The 15,584-nt window shown below is 48.4% G+C and overlaps 4 protein-coding genes across 4 annotated transcripts; 1 reads left to right on the plus strand and 3 right to left on the minus strand.

The window, feature by feature from the left end:
* The first annotated feature begins 684 nt into the window (after positions 1 to 684).
* On the plus strand, positions 685 to 3,096 carry C8R40DRAFT_204604 (uncharacterized protein). The gene is made up of 3 exons (XM_046234337.1): positions 685 to 1,900; positions 1,952 to 2,061; positions 2,121 to 3,096. Exons 1-3 carry the CDS (start codon positions 909 to 911, stop codon positions 2,981 to 2,983), a joined length of 1,965 nt encoding a protein of 654 aa, XP_046086513.1. The 5' UTR covers positions 685 to 908; the 3' UTR covers positions 2,984 to 3,096.
* Positions 3,097 to 4,622: 1,526 nt separating this feature from the next.
* On the minus strand, positions 4,623 to 6,026 carry C8R40DRAFT_1104032 (uncharacterized protein). Its single transcript, XM_046228048.1, has 5 exons — positions 5,808 to 6,026; positions 5,521 to 5,755; positions 5,149 to 5,436; positions 4,975 to 5,079; positions 4,623 to 4,924 (listed from the first exon to the last, which is right to left on the minus strand). The coding sequence occupies exons 2-5, from the start codon at positions 5,728 to 5,730 to the stop codon at positions 4,883 to 4,885; spliced, it is 645 nt and encodes a 214-aa protein (XP_046086514.1). The 5' UTR covers positions 5,731 to 5,755; positions 5,808 to 6,026; the 3' UTR covers positions 4,623 to 4,882.
* A 2,063-nt stretch (positions 6,027 to 8,089) lies between these two features.
* C8R40DRAFT_1170504 (uncharacterized protein) lies at positions 8,090 to 8,782 on the minus strand (the record flags this gene model as incomplete). Its single annotated transcript, XM_046231548.1, has 4 exons — positions 8,090 to 8,103; positions 8,156 to 8,264; positions 8,335 to 8,571; positions 8,681 to 8,782. 4 exons carry the CDS (start codon positions 8,780 to 8,782, stop codon positions 8,090 to 8,092), a joined length of 462 nt encoding a protein of 153 aa, XP_046086515.1.
* Positions 8,783 to 9,680: 898 nt separating this feature from the next.
* On the minus strand, positions 9,681 to 12,678 carry C8R40DRAFT_1104037 (uncharacterized protein). Its single transcript, XM_046228049.1, has 2 exons — positions 11,242 to 12,678; positions 9,681 to 11,178 (listed from the first exon to the last, which is right to left on the minus strand). The coding sequence occupies exons 1-2, from the start codon at positions 12,430 to 12,432 to the stop codon at positions 9,931 to 9,933; spliced, it is 2,439 nt and encodes an 812-aa protein (XP_046086516.1). The 5' UTR covers positions 12,433 to 12,678; the 3' UTR covers positions 9,681 to 9,930.
* Positions 12,679 to 15,584: the final 2,906 nt, after the last annotated feature.

Consider the following 15,584-nt stretch of genomic DNA (forward strand, 5'->3'; position numbering starts at 1 on the left):
TTGGGTTGAACTCGGCTATCAGCACCTATTGGCACGTGGAATCATTCGTTCAATATTGGACGCAGTCTAAACGAATAGCGAAGAACGAGCATTGCTGTAGGATTGTCTAGGATTGTCCATCGAAGTTCCCTTTCATAAGTTTACCTAGAGCCACCTACGTGTCTGCTATTGGATAGGATGAAAGTAAGCCAGATCCGCGAGGGAGAATATGTCAGTCTGCTCCATATACAGTCATGTATGGAGAATTATGGAGGGGTTCAGTATAAGACGGTACAAGTGATTGCACATCGCGGTGGCAGTGAGCTGTCACGTGAAAATCCCGCAGGGTCGGCGGCTGTCATTGTCAATGTCAATCATATAAACCGCCTGGGCTGTTGAGAATCCCATTTCTGGTCGTGGTTGGCGACACCCAAAGCCCTGCCGAAGCCCATTCAACAAAACTGTTGAATTTGAGAGGTTCTTTACAATGTTTCCTATAAACTTGACTCGTACTGACTCATCCTTTTCCACATCTTTTGATGTTCATATCTATCTCTAGTCTTTGACTCGTCGGCCTTTTATTTTCTCCTTGAAGCATTTAAGACTTGCAGACACCTTGCTTCTTCACGCCATCCAACGACATATTTGATTCAAAGAATCCCCGCGCCTACAGATTCCCCGTGATTGTTAGCATCGGATTCCTTCGGCTGTGACTTTGACGAACAATTGTGATCTTAAATCTTTTCCTGCTCTTTTCAGCAAACGAAAAGCATCTGTTTGGCCATTGGCAACCAACGACTAGTGCGTTTGGCGTGGCCTTTGGTGATTCTTGCTTACTGATAACCATCTTCAGAAGAACTTTCCCCTCAACAACATACCCCAACATTTTCGCCAAATCCAATTAAACCCGTTATCTAAATTTCCACACAATGGATCCACCATTCGTCTCCAGCGACTCTCCTCCGTTGCGCTCGACGATCCTTGGGTCTTTCCTCGGACGAGGAAGACCAAGAAACTCTTCACAATCACACCCCAATGCCTCATCGCCTAACCCCGATCCCCTACGACGAGAAACTTCTCCTTCACCGAATCCTCCATCGCCTAGTGGTCAAGCTGCAAGCTCAATTAACCATAGGCGAGGACGACCAGCAGGTCCCGGTAACGCCACTTCCGCTGTATCCGCCGAAGTAGGAAATGGCGTCCAACCTTCGACTTCGGCCCCAGGAGCCGGTTTGGCTTTTTCAATGCTTAGAAGACGCAGATCTGCGGGAACTATGGCGAACGCAAACAACGTCAATGCAGCCGGAGCCCCTGCAGTACCCACAGGAGTACCGTCTAGACCGCCCACAGCTCCTTCCGCATCCGCAACTAATCTTCGCAGTATATCCACGAACGCCGCTGCGAACAGGATTCCTGCCTCATTGAACTCGCCTCCCCACCGTCTGCGGCTCGTTCCGCACCTCGAATCTCGTCGATCCCTGCGTTTTGATGCGATAACGCGCGATATGCGCGTTGGCGATCCTGCACTGCGAATTGGACGATTCACAGATAGATCGGGCAACAACCCGCACGGAGGAGGAGTTAACAACAACAACCCTAATTCGTTCAAATTGGCGTTCAAGAGCAAGGTCGTGAGTAGAGCGCATGCCGAGTTGTGGACTGAAACCTCTTCTCCCTCATCTGCTGCCTCCCCCGCCAATGTCAAGTTTTTCATCAAAGACACTAAATCCTCTTCTGGTACCTTTCTCAACCATGTCAGGCTCTCACCAGCCAATACCGAGTCACGTCCGTTTCAGATCAAAGATGGTGATATTTTGCAATTGGGTGTAGATTATCAGGGTGGAAGTGAGGATATTTACAAGAGTGTAAAAATCAGAGTCGAGATTGGAAGGGAGTGGCAGAGCGGAGCGAACAAGTTCAAGTACGTTGGTTTCCACAGCTTTCTTTGCTGTTCCTTATTTGCGTACAATAGCACCACGGCCATCAAAAACCTCAAATCGCTCGCTCAGGCCGTCTCAGGCGTTACCGGAACTTCTGGACCTGGCAAGTCCAAGTCCGCTGGTTTACCAGATTGTTGTATATGTGCGTGTCTTCCCTGGCTACTTTCCGAGTCTTCCTCTCATTCGAATCGCCCGGTATAGGTCTCTTTCCCATAGCGATCAACCAAGCCCTCTTCATATCACCCTGCTCTCATACATTCCACTTCAAATGCATCCGACCGATGGTAGAGGCGCATTTCCCAAGTTGGAGTTGTCCGCTCTGTAGGAGCTTCGCTGATCTGGAGGAGGATGTCGAAGTGGAAGCCGAGATGGACTATGATATCGAAGAGAAAGACCAAGACCAAGACGCAGATGTGGAATTGGAAGCAGATGGCATAGCGGCACAGCCTAATGGCGCGGCAGCGCTGGGTGTGCCTATTGCTGAAGATGACGATTCGGCAGTCGAAGAAATGTCTGACGACCCCGACCTCCATGCTGCGATAGCCGCGTCGAGAGTGACCGCAAATAATTCAAATTCAACCAATCCTTCCCCGCACAGTAACAATCCTTTTCTGAATATGGTGAACGGCCGTTCTCCGAATTTCTCGTCTTCGGCGCGCGAACCAAGAGACGGTGCAGAGACCGAGGTCGAGAGTGACCATATCGGCGGGTCGACGTTGAGACCTGCAAGGAATCAGAGAAGGGGTCATGGACGTAATCCTTCTGCGCAGTTAGTCGACCCTATCGCCACTGAAGGTATGGACGAGGAACAGGACGAGGATGGACGTGAGAATGACGTGGAGATGCTTGTCGACGCAGACGGTCAACCTGATCATGACCTTCAAGCTCACCCTCGCGTGGGCCACGCTGAAGCTGACGCTATGAACCATGACGAAGATATGGAGTTTGGGGGTGTAGCTGAAGTTAGGGATGATGCTGAGCTTGAAGGAAGGAGCTCGGGGAGTGGTATGAGTGGAGAGGGTGATGCTGCGGTCGGTGCTGCCGGTGCGAAGCGAAAACGGTAGATGAGGATCAGATCGCGAGACATCATGAGAAGTGGCGAATGAACCATCGGTGTTGAAGACGTGTTCAGGAGGGAGAGGTAGTGGAAAGCTAGTTGACTGTCGTTCATAGTGGTAGAGTCTGATTCTTCTTCTCGAATATCATACGCCATACATACTCTTCATTTTCCTGTTCTGTTTTCTTTGCTACTCGCTGTTATACTCTAATTTTTGAAGTACATATTTGTCATGTCTCTTTGCATATCTGTTTGTTGCGTGTCTTTTCCGAGGTGCTTTTTATTGTTTCCTCCCTCTCTTCATCAGCAATTCTTTTCACGTTCTCAACAAACGCACACTTTATACCGTTTCAACAAGTCTTGTTACATGTATAATAATTCTCGTCCCAATTCAACGTTTTACTCTTCTAGCTCATCATGATCACAAACTGAACGGACAGGGAAAAAAATGGCCTGGGCTGCATATATTCGCACAAGGATTTCGTAGAATTCGAAGTTCATTTCTCGGTTCCCAGCTATCTCATCTGCTCCATAGATAGTAACATCAGTGCCTCCGTTGTAGACTAAGCAAACTGCTTGGAGATTAAATACTCTCAGAAAAGGAGGTGAGGTGAAATGACGAAAGTTGGGTGCTCCGAATTTTTGGTAGGAACAAGCACAAGTGGCAAATTCAGAGTGATACAGCGAGGTCGTTGTGTAATGTATTATTTAGGTAAGGGTTGGTAGGGGCAAGCGAAGTAACGGAGGGTACGGCCGTCGCTCAGGCTGAGAATTGAGAATTGTGGTTGCCGATTGAGTATATGCTCCGAGACCTGAATAATCTGAAGGGCATCCTTCCTCCAATAGGCAAGTACTGTCACGAGCTTGAGATATATGTCCAAAGGAAATCCTCGACGCCAATTTTGACTCAGCAGTCGCTCTTTTTCCCTAAATATCGCAGAGTCTCTCTGTTCGCAGAAAACCTCGGCTTGATTCAAGGAGCAGCAACCAGTGCCTCCTCTTCGATTGAAGCCAAGGAAACACCAGAGAAACCGCATATAGCCTGAGTAGCGACGACGCGAGTGTGCCTTAGAACCGTCTTCTTCGACCCAGAAACCGTCACCGATTCAGAAATTCTGTGAATGATGATCTCATATTGAAGTCGACGTATGGGTGCGAGGAGGTTTATGACCATGACGGAGTTGTATTCGAGATTTTTCGTGAGCTCTTTCACTCGACATGGGAGTTATTTGAGCTTCGTAAATGCGAGCAACTCATGTAGCTGAGCATCGAGGAGACTGGATCTTTGTAGTAAATGTATCACCAACGGGGAAAGAGACTGCGTATAGGACAATCTATCTCCTTGGATTGAGCCCTGAGGATCGAAATTCTTCGACATGGAGGCGAGACAAACTGTGCCATGACCGAGACAAAATGAGAGAGATCGTAGAAGATCATCCCGTCTGTGGTATCTGTTCCTGAGAGCTAAGAAGATTCGTGCCAGTTAGAAAGCCCCAAAGTTTCCACGTAATGAAAAAAAAAAACTCGAGGTGGAGAATCGAAATTGTGGTGGAGAGAAATCAAGAGCCTGAGGTGAGTTTGTGTGTCATGATGAACCGACGCACTCGATACCCTTTTCCTTTCTCGAATAGGTCAAGTACAGCTTCAAGGCCATTGACAATGGGATCGCTAACGATTGCGAAACGATACTATGGGTTTACAATATAACGTAGCACTGTTTGGGGGAGTAACATAGTATACAGCGTGCAGTACCAAGTATCAAGTATGTAGGTCACTAAATGTTTTATATTTTCGGGATTGAACGTGAACGGAGATATAAGAGTCAGAAAGACGAAGCCGTGTCGCAGCGAGGTTGCGGATAAAAGTACATATACAGCGGGAGCATATCGCATTAGAGGTAAAGGATTCAATCTCTGGCCTTCGCCCTCTGCAATCGCTCGTGAAGAGCCTAGCGAAAGTAATTACATCGTTTGAAATATATTCTGATAGCTTACTCACCTCGACATCACATCGGTTATAATATCTCATTGGTTGAAAATGAGCGCCATGTGGATTGGGTTCAACTGAAACAGGTCGAATAGTATCCAACTGGGCACGGGTGAGCTAATAGCATGAGAACACAAATCAGCGATATAGCCTGCACCACGAGTAAAAGGTAATGATGGTACTTGCATCGAAATCGTTCAACGCATGGGTCCTCAGTATTTGGGGACCCGAGGGTACAGCCAAAATTTGCGCGGGAGTCAAAATGGTCGACCCGCCATCGGTGGAAGACACAGCAATCATGGTAGTGTTGGAAGCTTTAGCGTAATGAAGCCTTCTGGCAAGCGCTGCGACGTCTCTTTCGTTATATTTGCGCATTTCTCCTCGACCGTGGGGATTGGGTTGCACTTCGATTGGATCAATGAGATCGAGGTCTTTGAGCTGGAGTTTATACGTTTTTGCGGCGTCTTGTCGTAGCTGTAGAGAAAGTTGAGAGAGCGGAGAGATTCAATAGTAAGTAGGGTCAGTGAGAAGCGAGGGGTAATACGAAATAATACATACAATCCATGGTCCACCGTCACGCTGAGCCAAACGTTGGTTGGAAGGGTTTCCTTTGGCGTACGGGGATCTGGGGGACCTCTTGGTAGGACTACTATAAGATGGGGGCATGGTGGTAGATCTAAAGTGGGGGGCCAAAATTTTAGGACCCTCAAAGGCAGGCTTATAAGAGTACATAAAAGAAGCAGCCCCCGGAATCTCTGTTAAAATCATGCTGTGCTTTTGACTGGAAATACCACTATTTCGGATGAGGATTTGAAGTTGAGCTTCTATATTGGACAAGGATTTACATCCAGAATTTCGAAGAAAACCAGAAAAGGTATTTGACCCAGGTTCTTCGAAGGTTTTGAGCTTGTCCGGTATATTTTCCCTTTGTCTTGTCTATTTAAGTTTGCGGGGATCACAGGAGCCTGCAGGAAGCCATAGGAGGTCGCGAGCGGCGCAGGCTAAGTAGCAGGCGCAGTTATCTTCAGAACCTGGTCAGGCAAGGTGAAATTTGAAGATGCCGACGAAAATTGCACAAATTTCAAATCTAGATGAAATCTAGATTTGGTGGAAATCATTTTCGGTAGAGTTTCCGGGGTATTAGTTGCGGCTCCGGTATAGGAATCTGTCACGAGACTCACAAAAACACTCTGACTCTCTGAGCAGTCGGCGAGGCACCAGGATACCTACAGTATATACTTACAGGCATTGAGTGTGCGTTTCTCCTAATCTCACTGTAGCCAGTCACTCACCATGATCTACAGGGCCTCAAATTTTCTGCACATGAATCAATGCGAAACGCCTCGTTTCTTCCTGACTCGGTCCTTCTGAACAAGCAGATGAGATCCACCAGTGGACGTTAAAAATATACATCGTGAAGTCAGCGTCGGGAGGATGTAGTATCAGCGAAAAGGTGCGCGTCTGGCCGTTTCGCTTCTTGAAACGTGACTCACTATAGCTTTCAGGATCCATCCAGTAACACCGAACGGAAGGGTACTTGTATTATTCGCAATGTTTCGTCGGTGGGGTCTTGAACATCCTTTGGTCCAAAAAAGCACATCTCAAGATGTATCATCTAATTGTAAAGCGACTGTACGAAACAAACCTGCTCGATTTGAACTCTCGGATTGACTTGACGCCCGATGCAGACGCGAAGTCGACTACGTATCAGACCCGTTCCAACGCTTTCCATGAATATTCGAGTTCAATAGTGTGGAGCATTCAAGGCAAAATGTTTGATTACAATGCATCGAGAATGGTGCATCATTGTACTTGGCTGTGAGTCGCTCCAGACACTACCCTTCGCTACTTGAAAAATTAACCGTTCACACGTTTTTTCCATTGCAGGAAGTGGAGCGTTATACATCCTGCTTCAACCGTGACCTGACCATGACCCTATGCTGCCTCCGGTCGGACACATCGTCCCTGCTCGTCCTCACTCGTCTGACAATCCCGAGTGCTATAAAAGCTTCAACGAACAACGCTCCAAAGCACTGAACTTTCCTTGAGTTCCTCAGCCCATATTTCTCGGACCACATTCGAACTCGCAACTGTACGTTGTTAGAAATTAGTTGACGCAATGAGTCCTCACTGATTATTTCCTCATAAATCTACCAGATGAACTACACATTCGGACTCTTCGCATTCCTCGCGCTCCTCGGCTCTGCCACCATGACGGTCAGCGCTTGCCAAGTTGCTTACTGCTATGCCAGTGAACCTGCAGCTTCCGGCGCGGGTTGCTCCAACTGGGGCGACGGACCCAGCTGCAACACAGGCGGTTATTGCAGTAAGCAAAATCGTTTGATTCCTTTGTCATTCATTTCTAACCATTTGTCGTTGACAGTTGCTTGCGAGTAGGAGCTTTCGGCGATCATCACGAAACAGTGATACTGTTTGGCGTTTCGTATCGACTGTGGAGTGATCCATTTAGACTACTAGTCCTTTATTAATAAATCTACGTTTGCCTTCCCTTGTGACAGATCTCTTCTCATTCAATGGAGTCTGAAAGAGTCAATCCTTCCGCTATCCTGCTATCCTTAGGCACGAAAGGGATTCCGCACTGCACGAAAGTGTCTGCAGACGTCGTTGTCTTCAGATAACAGTACCTAGCAGTACCCGTTCGAAAAATTGGAATTTGGCGTATGTCAGCAAATGTGACTGTTGCATGGATTTTCGTTGCATTCGTAAGTAGCAAATAACCTTCTGAACCTACGCAAGTGTTTCTCGATAGAAGGGAAGATTTGGACTTCTGAGTATGCGCGACATGTACACAAGTTCAAATTTGGTCATTCATCATTGTAACTGAGCGAGTACAACCTGGTAGCCACACTGGAGTCTATGTAAAGTACATTGATAAGAATATATGTTTATGTTTATATAGGTTATAGCTTCAAACACTGTACAAAGGGGGAGCCGAAACATAAGGATGAAAATCAGAATCAAGAGTGTGCAGATATCATATTGTAACCTCAAATACTATCGAGCATCAGTGCGGGATAGCACCTGATAGCATACCGCGTAAGACCGTCGAGGGCTCCAACTTCGAGCATGGCTCTAGCCCTGGATGTCGTATTTCAACTTTTGCATATCAACGCGAAGAGCCTACGGTAGCAAAATGAGGTTCTGTCACTGGGGGGTGAAGCATTATATGTACTTGCCTCGATATCACATATGTTGTAGTACCGCATCGGCACCGAGTTGGGGCTGTAGGGATTGGGTTCGACTGAGATAGGCGGGATAGTGTTCAATTGGGCGCGAGTGAGCTGCAACGAGGGGGAGTAGTCAGTAGAGAGTAAAAAACAAGGATGAAATCGATATATAGATAATACTTACACCGGGGTAGGTGCTCAAAGCTCGGGACCTCACTATGCTGGCACCGGAACGTACAGCTAGTGTGTCCCCCACCCTGTTGGCGGCTGCGAAAAGCCTTCGGGAGAGCGCCGCAACGTCTTGTTCGTTATATTTTCGGATTGGTGCTGGACCACGGGGGTTGACCCGCCTTTCGATTGGATCGATGACATCAAGGTCTTTGAGCTCGAGTCTGTATGTTTTTGCGGCCTGTTCGCGTAGCTGTGAAGGACGGTAAGAAAGAGAAAAAATTCAGACAAGTGAAGAACGAAGGAGTGGATCGGATGTGACAGTGACAAGATAGTGAGAGGGTAAGAGGAGGAGGACATACAATCCATCTTCCGGGAGAGCGTCTGGCCAAGCTCTGGTTGGGGGGAGACAACGAATAAGGTCCTTGAGAGCGAGGGGAGTTTGAGTTAACAGTGCAACGCATGATTTCAATTGGGGGGGTGGGTGATTCAACTCTGAGCGGTGGGCTGGTGAGCTTATAACAGGTATAGAGGTACCTTGTGACCCCGAAAAGTCTTTTTCGTGGATTTCGTAGGATCAGGATGAAACATGCCCTCAGGATCGAGATCCTTCGTTCTTGTCCTATCTTGACCTCCGAAAATGTACACCCGTTGCCGTATAAACGGAGGAGCTCGGGGTGTCCTAGTCATCTAACTGAACGGAGAATGCTTCAAAAAACCACCCAAAGCTCTCAGAATCATTGAGAGCAACATGATGATGGACAGAGTCATGTATGCGCTTCCTTCATGCCATTCAGGAGATTCAGGGAACCCGTCAAACCTGCACACAACTGTACCAGAAGCGTGTTGCTTTCCGGCCGGAAAGTCTCAAAATCAAACATAACCTCCGGATATAAAACTGGATTTATGCAGAATTCTTGAAAGTTCCTCCGTATTTCGTCCTAGCGCTATCAGGGGTCCTGGCCGCAAAGGGTAAGGAAAAAAAAAGTGAGACATATTCGCCTGCATTCCCAATTTGTGTCCCCCTGGCTCCCCGATGATCTCGAACTAAGATAAGCCTGAGCAGTTTTGATATGCCTTCTGCAGTCCGTCAGGGTCAAATCAGGTTAGAGAAACCAAGAAACCTGAAAGGTGTAGTCCAAAAGAGGGTCCAAATAGGGCTGCTGCGAAATCCAAGAGCTTAGGTAACTTCCCACGCTTCTCCGGAGCGCTTGGACCCCTATCGGGCAAACGGCCTCACTATCTATGATTCTACTTTGCTAGTCTCTAAACTTACGGAACGGCAAGATGCTGTCCTCATGCGTGCGCGGCTATGTACACAGGGATGTCTAAAGTTGACCCGGTAAAAGAACATGAGACGTAGGACTTGATTTGTGTCGTCCAGAGCCCATAAAGTGAATTAACAGATTGAGCACATTGTGCAACGAATTACAGCGAATTAAATTACATGCTTAGCCACATACTTCAACTTCCTTCTTTTTACGAGACAAACGGGTTAAATATACCAAGATTCAATGTAATGATAATGAGCGCACATTAGATATGGAAACAACAAAGATAGCACACAACAAAAATAGCGAAAAAAATTCAAGCTTATGGAAATTCTGGTCTCCTACCAAGTGTTCTCGCGCCTCCCGGCTAGCACGAGCGCAACATGGTCGTACGTGGGCGGTGCCTCTCCAGCTTCGTCCATATGTCCAGCCACAAGATCTTCAAATTCTTGCGAGGAGTAGATTAGTCCACTACCAACAGCGCCCCCTCCTATTTCAAGTCCCGGAATAGATGAGGACGCCGACGCAGAGGTGGATTGCGTCAAATGTGATAGCTGGGATAACTGGGATTGATACGACAGATGAGAAATCTGCGATCCTCCAGTTAACCTCCTCTCCACAGTACCATGAGTTGGACGAGCGGTGATGATCCCTCCGAACCCAAGCCCTGAAAATCCAGAAGACCGTTTGGTTTTACCGCTTCTGAGGATCGACGGGCCTTGTGCTAAGTATGCACTAGGAGCACTAGTGATGCTCGCATTGGTATGGCTGGTTGAGCTAGAATAAGTCGTAGTAGCCGTATTCGCCGTGGAATTGGTACGAGCGGATGAAAACGACGTCCGCTGATGGGTTCCTTGCATACTTGAAGGTGCAAATGAGTCCATGGCGGTAGGTGGAGGTGGAGGCAAGGGAGCTAGCGGGAGTCCAGTCGGAGGATGTGGAGAAGGGGAAGGTAGTGGCGGCGGTGGAGGCAACGGCGCAGCTGGAGGCGAAGATAAAGCAACAAGTGCTTCTCTCCTCCTTATCTTAGCCCTGTCTCTTCGCTCACGTTCTTTTCTCTGTGTTCTTTCGAGCGATTCTTCCACTTCGTTTTCGTCTCTATCGTCTCCATCGGCTCCGTTGTGCTGGTAGCTACGGAGTCTGTCTCTATCTCCGGCTTCCTCTCTCAAGTGGCTCGCCCCTCGTTGACCGTCTTCTCTACCATCTGCACCCTCAGTATCATGCATTCTGCTCCGCCTCCTCTCCATAAACTTCATCATCTCCATCCTCTGTTCCCTCAACTCTCGTTTGAGCTCCCGTCTTCTTAGCCTTCGTTCTCTCCTCGCCTGCTTCAAACGGGCTTTGAGTATACATGGACAGGCGTCTGATGCGTTTGGTGCCGTTGAGATCACTACTCGGGTTGAGGATTCTGCGCCTGGCGTCGAAGGCGTAGATGAGGGCATAGATGTAGATGGGATAGATGAGGTGTTGAAGCTCGAAGAAGTTGACGCGGTGGAAGGGATAGTCGGAGACATGTCGATACCATTAGGATCAGAAGGCGCATGAGGTGTGTACCCAGGTAGCGAAGCGAATTCCGGATTACACCGACACTGATCCAACAATCAGTGAGTGAAAAAAAGGAGAGATAAGGAAACAGGAAGAGAAACACTCACAGAAAGAACCTGTATAGGCGTTTGTACGACTATGTCGAATAATTTTCTTTTCTTCTTTGGCTTCTGTTTCGGCCGCGGTTTAAGAGGTTCTTGCACCCGTACCTTTCTCTCCCGACTCTCCCTTTGTTGCCTAATTTCCTTATTCGACTGCACATACTCCCATTCGTCGGCCCACCCACTTCGGTCTGCATCTGCTAGAGCACTTGCAGACATACCTGCAGATGCTCCCCCGAATGCCCTAGAATCTCCTGTTTCGTACCTCATCTGCAAAGGTGGAAAAGCAGACGTTTCGGGTGAGTTCCTATCTCCCTCTGTAGAACCTTCTTCCTTCTCCCCCTCTCCAACTTCCTCATCCTCTTCCAGCTCTCCCCGCTCAACCCTGATAACACACTTCAGCAAATGACTTATTGTTACATTACTCCTCTTGTTTTTGTTTGAGGGTAACAAGCCTCTTCCTATGTCCACTAATTCCGGCTTCTTCTCTCTCTTACTGGCCTTATCATTTTTAGCTTGCTTTTTCTCCCACTCTTTTTCAGTCTTCCTTGCGCCGTTACTATCCCTCTTACTATACCCACTATACCCACTAAAAGCTCCACCACCAAAACCGTGCTGTTGACCCTCCTGCTGTTGCCGACGATACACTTCCATCTTTTCCTCATACTCCTGCACCTGCTTCGTCGTGAGATTTGATGCGTGCGCAAGCGGCAGCGGAAGCGCAAGAGACATGCTCCATGGACCGGGGCCCATGAGAGACGAGGCTAAGGAGGATAGAGCTGAGGGTGAGGGTTTTCGAATGTCCTTCCGAGGATGATGATGTCCGCGCCTACTTCGTTCTGAGGGATTTCGAGAGAGTCTTAGGACGCGCTGGGAGGAATACTGTGAATGGACATTGGCATCATTGTATTCACTGAGTGGTTTAGATTCGGCGTCGGAAGTGAGAAACTCGTCTATATCATCCAGACTGTCTGAAATCTCCGAATCATCCGAATCATCCAGATCATCCTCATCCTCGTTGTCGCCGGATCCGTCAATCGAAGAAATCTCCTCTTCTGGTTCTGATGAATCTGAAGGCTCACGCCCATCACATGGATCCAAGTCGTGGATATTCTCCAAGTCTTCGAAATCTATATCTTCCCTCCTTATACTCCTCATTAAACTCTTCCTCATGACGCTGTAAAGGGGACTCTTCATCAACGCTTCCGGGTCGTCTGACTCAAGTGGTAAAATGTGTTTGAGCTCCTTTTCTTTAGACGAGGAGGAAGAGGAGGGAAGATCGTGCTTTAGAGACAGCAAAGGAACAGTAAGAACCGGATCCGTCCGTTCGACGCGTTTGAATTGGGAGTGGTATTCGATTTTCTCTGGAAAAAGCGAATTTGACAATCGCCCGAACAAAACATAGCGAAAAGGTACTCACGTTCAATATTGACGCTAACCCTATGCACTCTCACTTTTTCCAGCGGCATCAGCGTGATCTCGATGGGGATCACACCACCAATAGGGAACGAACGTCCGGAGATGGTTATTAGGTAATGTAGACTTCCACTTCCGTTGCCACCTGGGTTGTTCTCTGTTAGGATCGAGAACGGAGGTGGAGACAGAGGAGGGGATATTGAGTGCGACAAAGAGGGAGACATCGAGGTATGTAATGAGCTTGGTAGTGGAGGAGTATTCGACAAGAAAGAAGGGGTTGAAGAAGCAGCAATAAGAGGAGAACTCTCAGAAATATTCAAAAAGGAAGGCGGTATAGGCGACGCAGTGGGTGGTGGGGGCGGTAAAGGTCGAGACGGTCTTCCCGACCCTCTGGACCTCTGAAATGACGGCGACGGCGTTGAGAGAGGCAATGTTGGCAGTGGTGGAACTGGTGGAGGCATCAAAGTTGACGGTCCCATGCTTTGCCTGTCATTAGAGGAGGTAACACCTGTCGCCGCCGCAGCATCCCAGATTCGCTCCACAATCACATTCTCTCCTCCTCCCCCTGGTGCATTGGCTCCGTCGTCTCCCCCAGCAGCCCCATCATCATCCGAAGGACCAGAAACGACAGATATCTCGTGTGTTACTTGCATCTAGAATTGAATAAGAAGGTAAGGACCAGATAAATTCACGTAATAGAATAAATGTCAGAAACGGATTACCTTACTCGCGAACGCCCCCGGGCGATGTACACTCGCTTTCAGCTGCCATTTTAATGTGCAGCGCGGTAAAGCGTCTACATTATGTCCCTCTGAGTTCTCTGACGCAAAACTGCCAGCGATCCCAGTACCCCCAGTGCCACCAGCGAGTCCATCATTCCCAAGGACTCCAGCATTCATAGTATTCCCCGAATCTTGACCATACGCCTTCCGATGCGCCGTCGCCGTATCCAAACTCGGCGGCGCATGTCCCGGGATGGAGAATAAGATAGGGTACGTGTATATTCCCTTTGGAAATTCCTTCCATCCTGGACCCGATGGACCAGATACAGCTGAGATGTTACTACCAGAGGCATCTCTATCTCTCGAGCGATCTTGTGACCGGTCTCGGTCTTTGTCTTTCGATGATGCGGAGTACCGGGATAGGACAGAGGAAGGACGGGTTATAGAGGATAGTATGGAGGGAGAGGGGGGTGTGGGCGGTATAGAGGGCGGATCGTAATCAGCGAGATCGGCAAAACTGATATGAGACTGAGCGTCGGAGGACGGGGAACGTCTGTTGGCAGGAAGCGGTGGAGATGGCGAAGACGGGAGACGTGGGGAATGGGAAGGAGATGTCGATGCAGAGGAGGTATGAGATACAGAACGAGAAGATTGAGAAACCGAGCGAGTAGAATGGGAAGCAGATGTGGAAGCTTCCGATGAAGTGGAGTAACTTCTATTCGACGGAGTTATTGAAGGAGGTAAAGGAGAGGGTAAAGGAGGAGGTAGAGGAGAATGAGCGTTCTTGTGTGCTCCATTTGATATATCGAGGAACCCCAGCTCATCTGTCTGGTTGTTATTTGTGCCCGTAGTGTTTGTAGTGTTAGTAGTACCAGTAGTACCAGTACTGACACCAGACACACTCGAAGCCGTCGTAGAAGTACTTCCTCGTCTTCTTCTCCTCCACGGCAGGGAAATAGATCGTTTACTCTTCTTGGTATTCTTTGTATCCGTGCTAATCGTTGTTATCCCGGAAACGCCGCTTCGAGCACTGACCCCACTCCTAGTACTGACTCGACTGGGGCTTTCGGATCTTTCAGACCTCTCGGAATGACTTTCCGTGTGCATAGTCGATTTAGAACGTGATCTCGACCTAGATAGGGCATGCACGATCTTCCCTAAGCCCAAATTTGCAAACGAAAACCGCGAACGGGTTTTCTTCCTGCCTCGAGTGGGTTCCGCTTCGTCTTCGTTATCGTGAATAGTAGGAGACTGATGAGACTGTACTTGGGAAGGTAGATGTCCCAAGCTCTGCTGTGATCGTAAGCGGTCAGAATGAGCACGAGCATGAGCTTGAGCATATTCATAACCTGTTGCCGCAACATCAACAACGTTGCCATTGTCTGCGTTCTCGACATTCTCATTTCCTTCTCTCGATATCGAAGAGGAAGACTCGGATGGTCCAGAAACATTCGGTAAAGCAGTAGGAGAGGCATATGGATGGCTAAAATTTCCCATAACGCTCGAAGACATCGTAGGAGTCTCTGGCAACGGCGCATTCGGCTCGCCTCGTAACGCTGCTTTACTCGTTGACTTTGCTCGTCTCCCATTCCCATGATGATGAATACCACTCGGAGCATGCACCCTAGACTGATTAACACCGGTCTGGAAGGAAATCCGGGATTCGGTGTAGACTGGGGCTTCTTCGGGTGATTCCGAGTCTGGAGATTCTGGAGATTTGGGTGCTTCATTCGTGGCTGTTCGATGCAGCGCAGACTCTGTGGAATCTGTAGTTATATGCAGCGGTACCTCAGAATACGCAGGAGGAGCGAGTGGCAATCTTGAAATCGTATTCTCGGGGATCGATGTTGACTTTGAGGCTGTCACAGGCGATGGCGACACAACTCCAGAAACTGCAGAGCCTCCAGATCTCCTTGTCCATGTACTATCAGCACTCAACGCTCTCCTCGTCGTTGTAGGTGTAATTGTTCCGCTAGTACTGCTCTGTATAGACCTGACGTCGGGTGATATCCATCCATTCCCAGATACCCATCCACTGGTAATAGTAGGACTCGAGGTTGGTGATGCTGGAGGCGAATCATCTTCAAATGTAACGAAGGATGTGTCATTGCTAATATTGTAGCGTTGTCGCGACACAGACCTATCTCGATTCGAGATTGTATTTGCAGGCAACGCAGAAAACACAGTCTCTGTAGCCGAGAAAACCTTATG

This window comes from Lentinula edodes, assembly GCF_021015755.1.
Source record: "Lentinula edodes strain Le(Bin) 0899 ss11 chromosome Unknown C8R40scaffold_17, whole genome shotgun sequence".
In the NCBI taxonomy this organism is placed as follows: domain Eukaryota; kingdom Fungi; phylum Basidiomycota; class Agaricomycetes; order Agaricales; family Omphalotaceae; genus Lentinula; species Lentinula edodes.

Bases quoted from the DNA above. Each gene is read 5' to 3' on its own strand.
- C8R40DRAFT_1104032 (XM_046228048.1), bottom strand. From the start codon at position 5,730: ATGATTTTAACAGAGATTCCGGGGGCTGCTTCTTTTATGTACTCTTAT. The intron at 5,437-5,520 runs GTATGTATTATT...CTTTCTCTACAG, and splicing joins GTGACGGTGGACCATGGATT to CTACGACAAGACGCCGCAAA. The intron at 4,925-4,974 runs GTGAGTAAGCTA...TACTTTCGCTAG, and splicing joins ATAACCGATGTGATGTCGAG to GCTCTTCACGAGCGATTGCA.
- C8R40DRAFT_1104037 (XM_046228049.1), bottom strand. From the start codon at position 12,432: ATGAAGAGTCCCCTTTACAGCGTCATGAGGAAGAGTTTAATGAGGAGT. The intron at 11,179-11,241 runs GTGAGTGTTTCT...TTGTTGGATCAG, and splicing joins CGCCTATACAGGTTCTTTCT to TGTCGGTGTAATCCGGAATT.
- C8R40DRAFT_204604 (XM_046234337.1), top strand. From the start codon at position 909: ATGGATCCACCATTCGTCTCCAGCGACTCTCCTCCGTTGCGCTCGACG. The intron at 1,901-1,951 runs GTACGTTGGTTT...TGCGTACAATAG, and splicing joins AGCGGAGCGAACAAGTTCAA to CACCACGGCCATCAAAAACC. The intron at 2,062-2,120 runs GTGCGTGTCTTC...CGCCCGGTATAG, and splicing joins TTTACCAGATTGTTGTATAT to GTCTCTTTCCCATAGCGATC.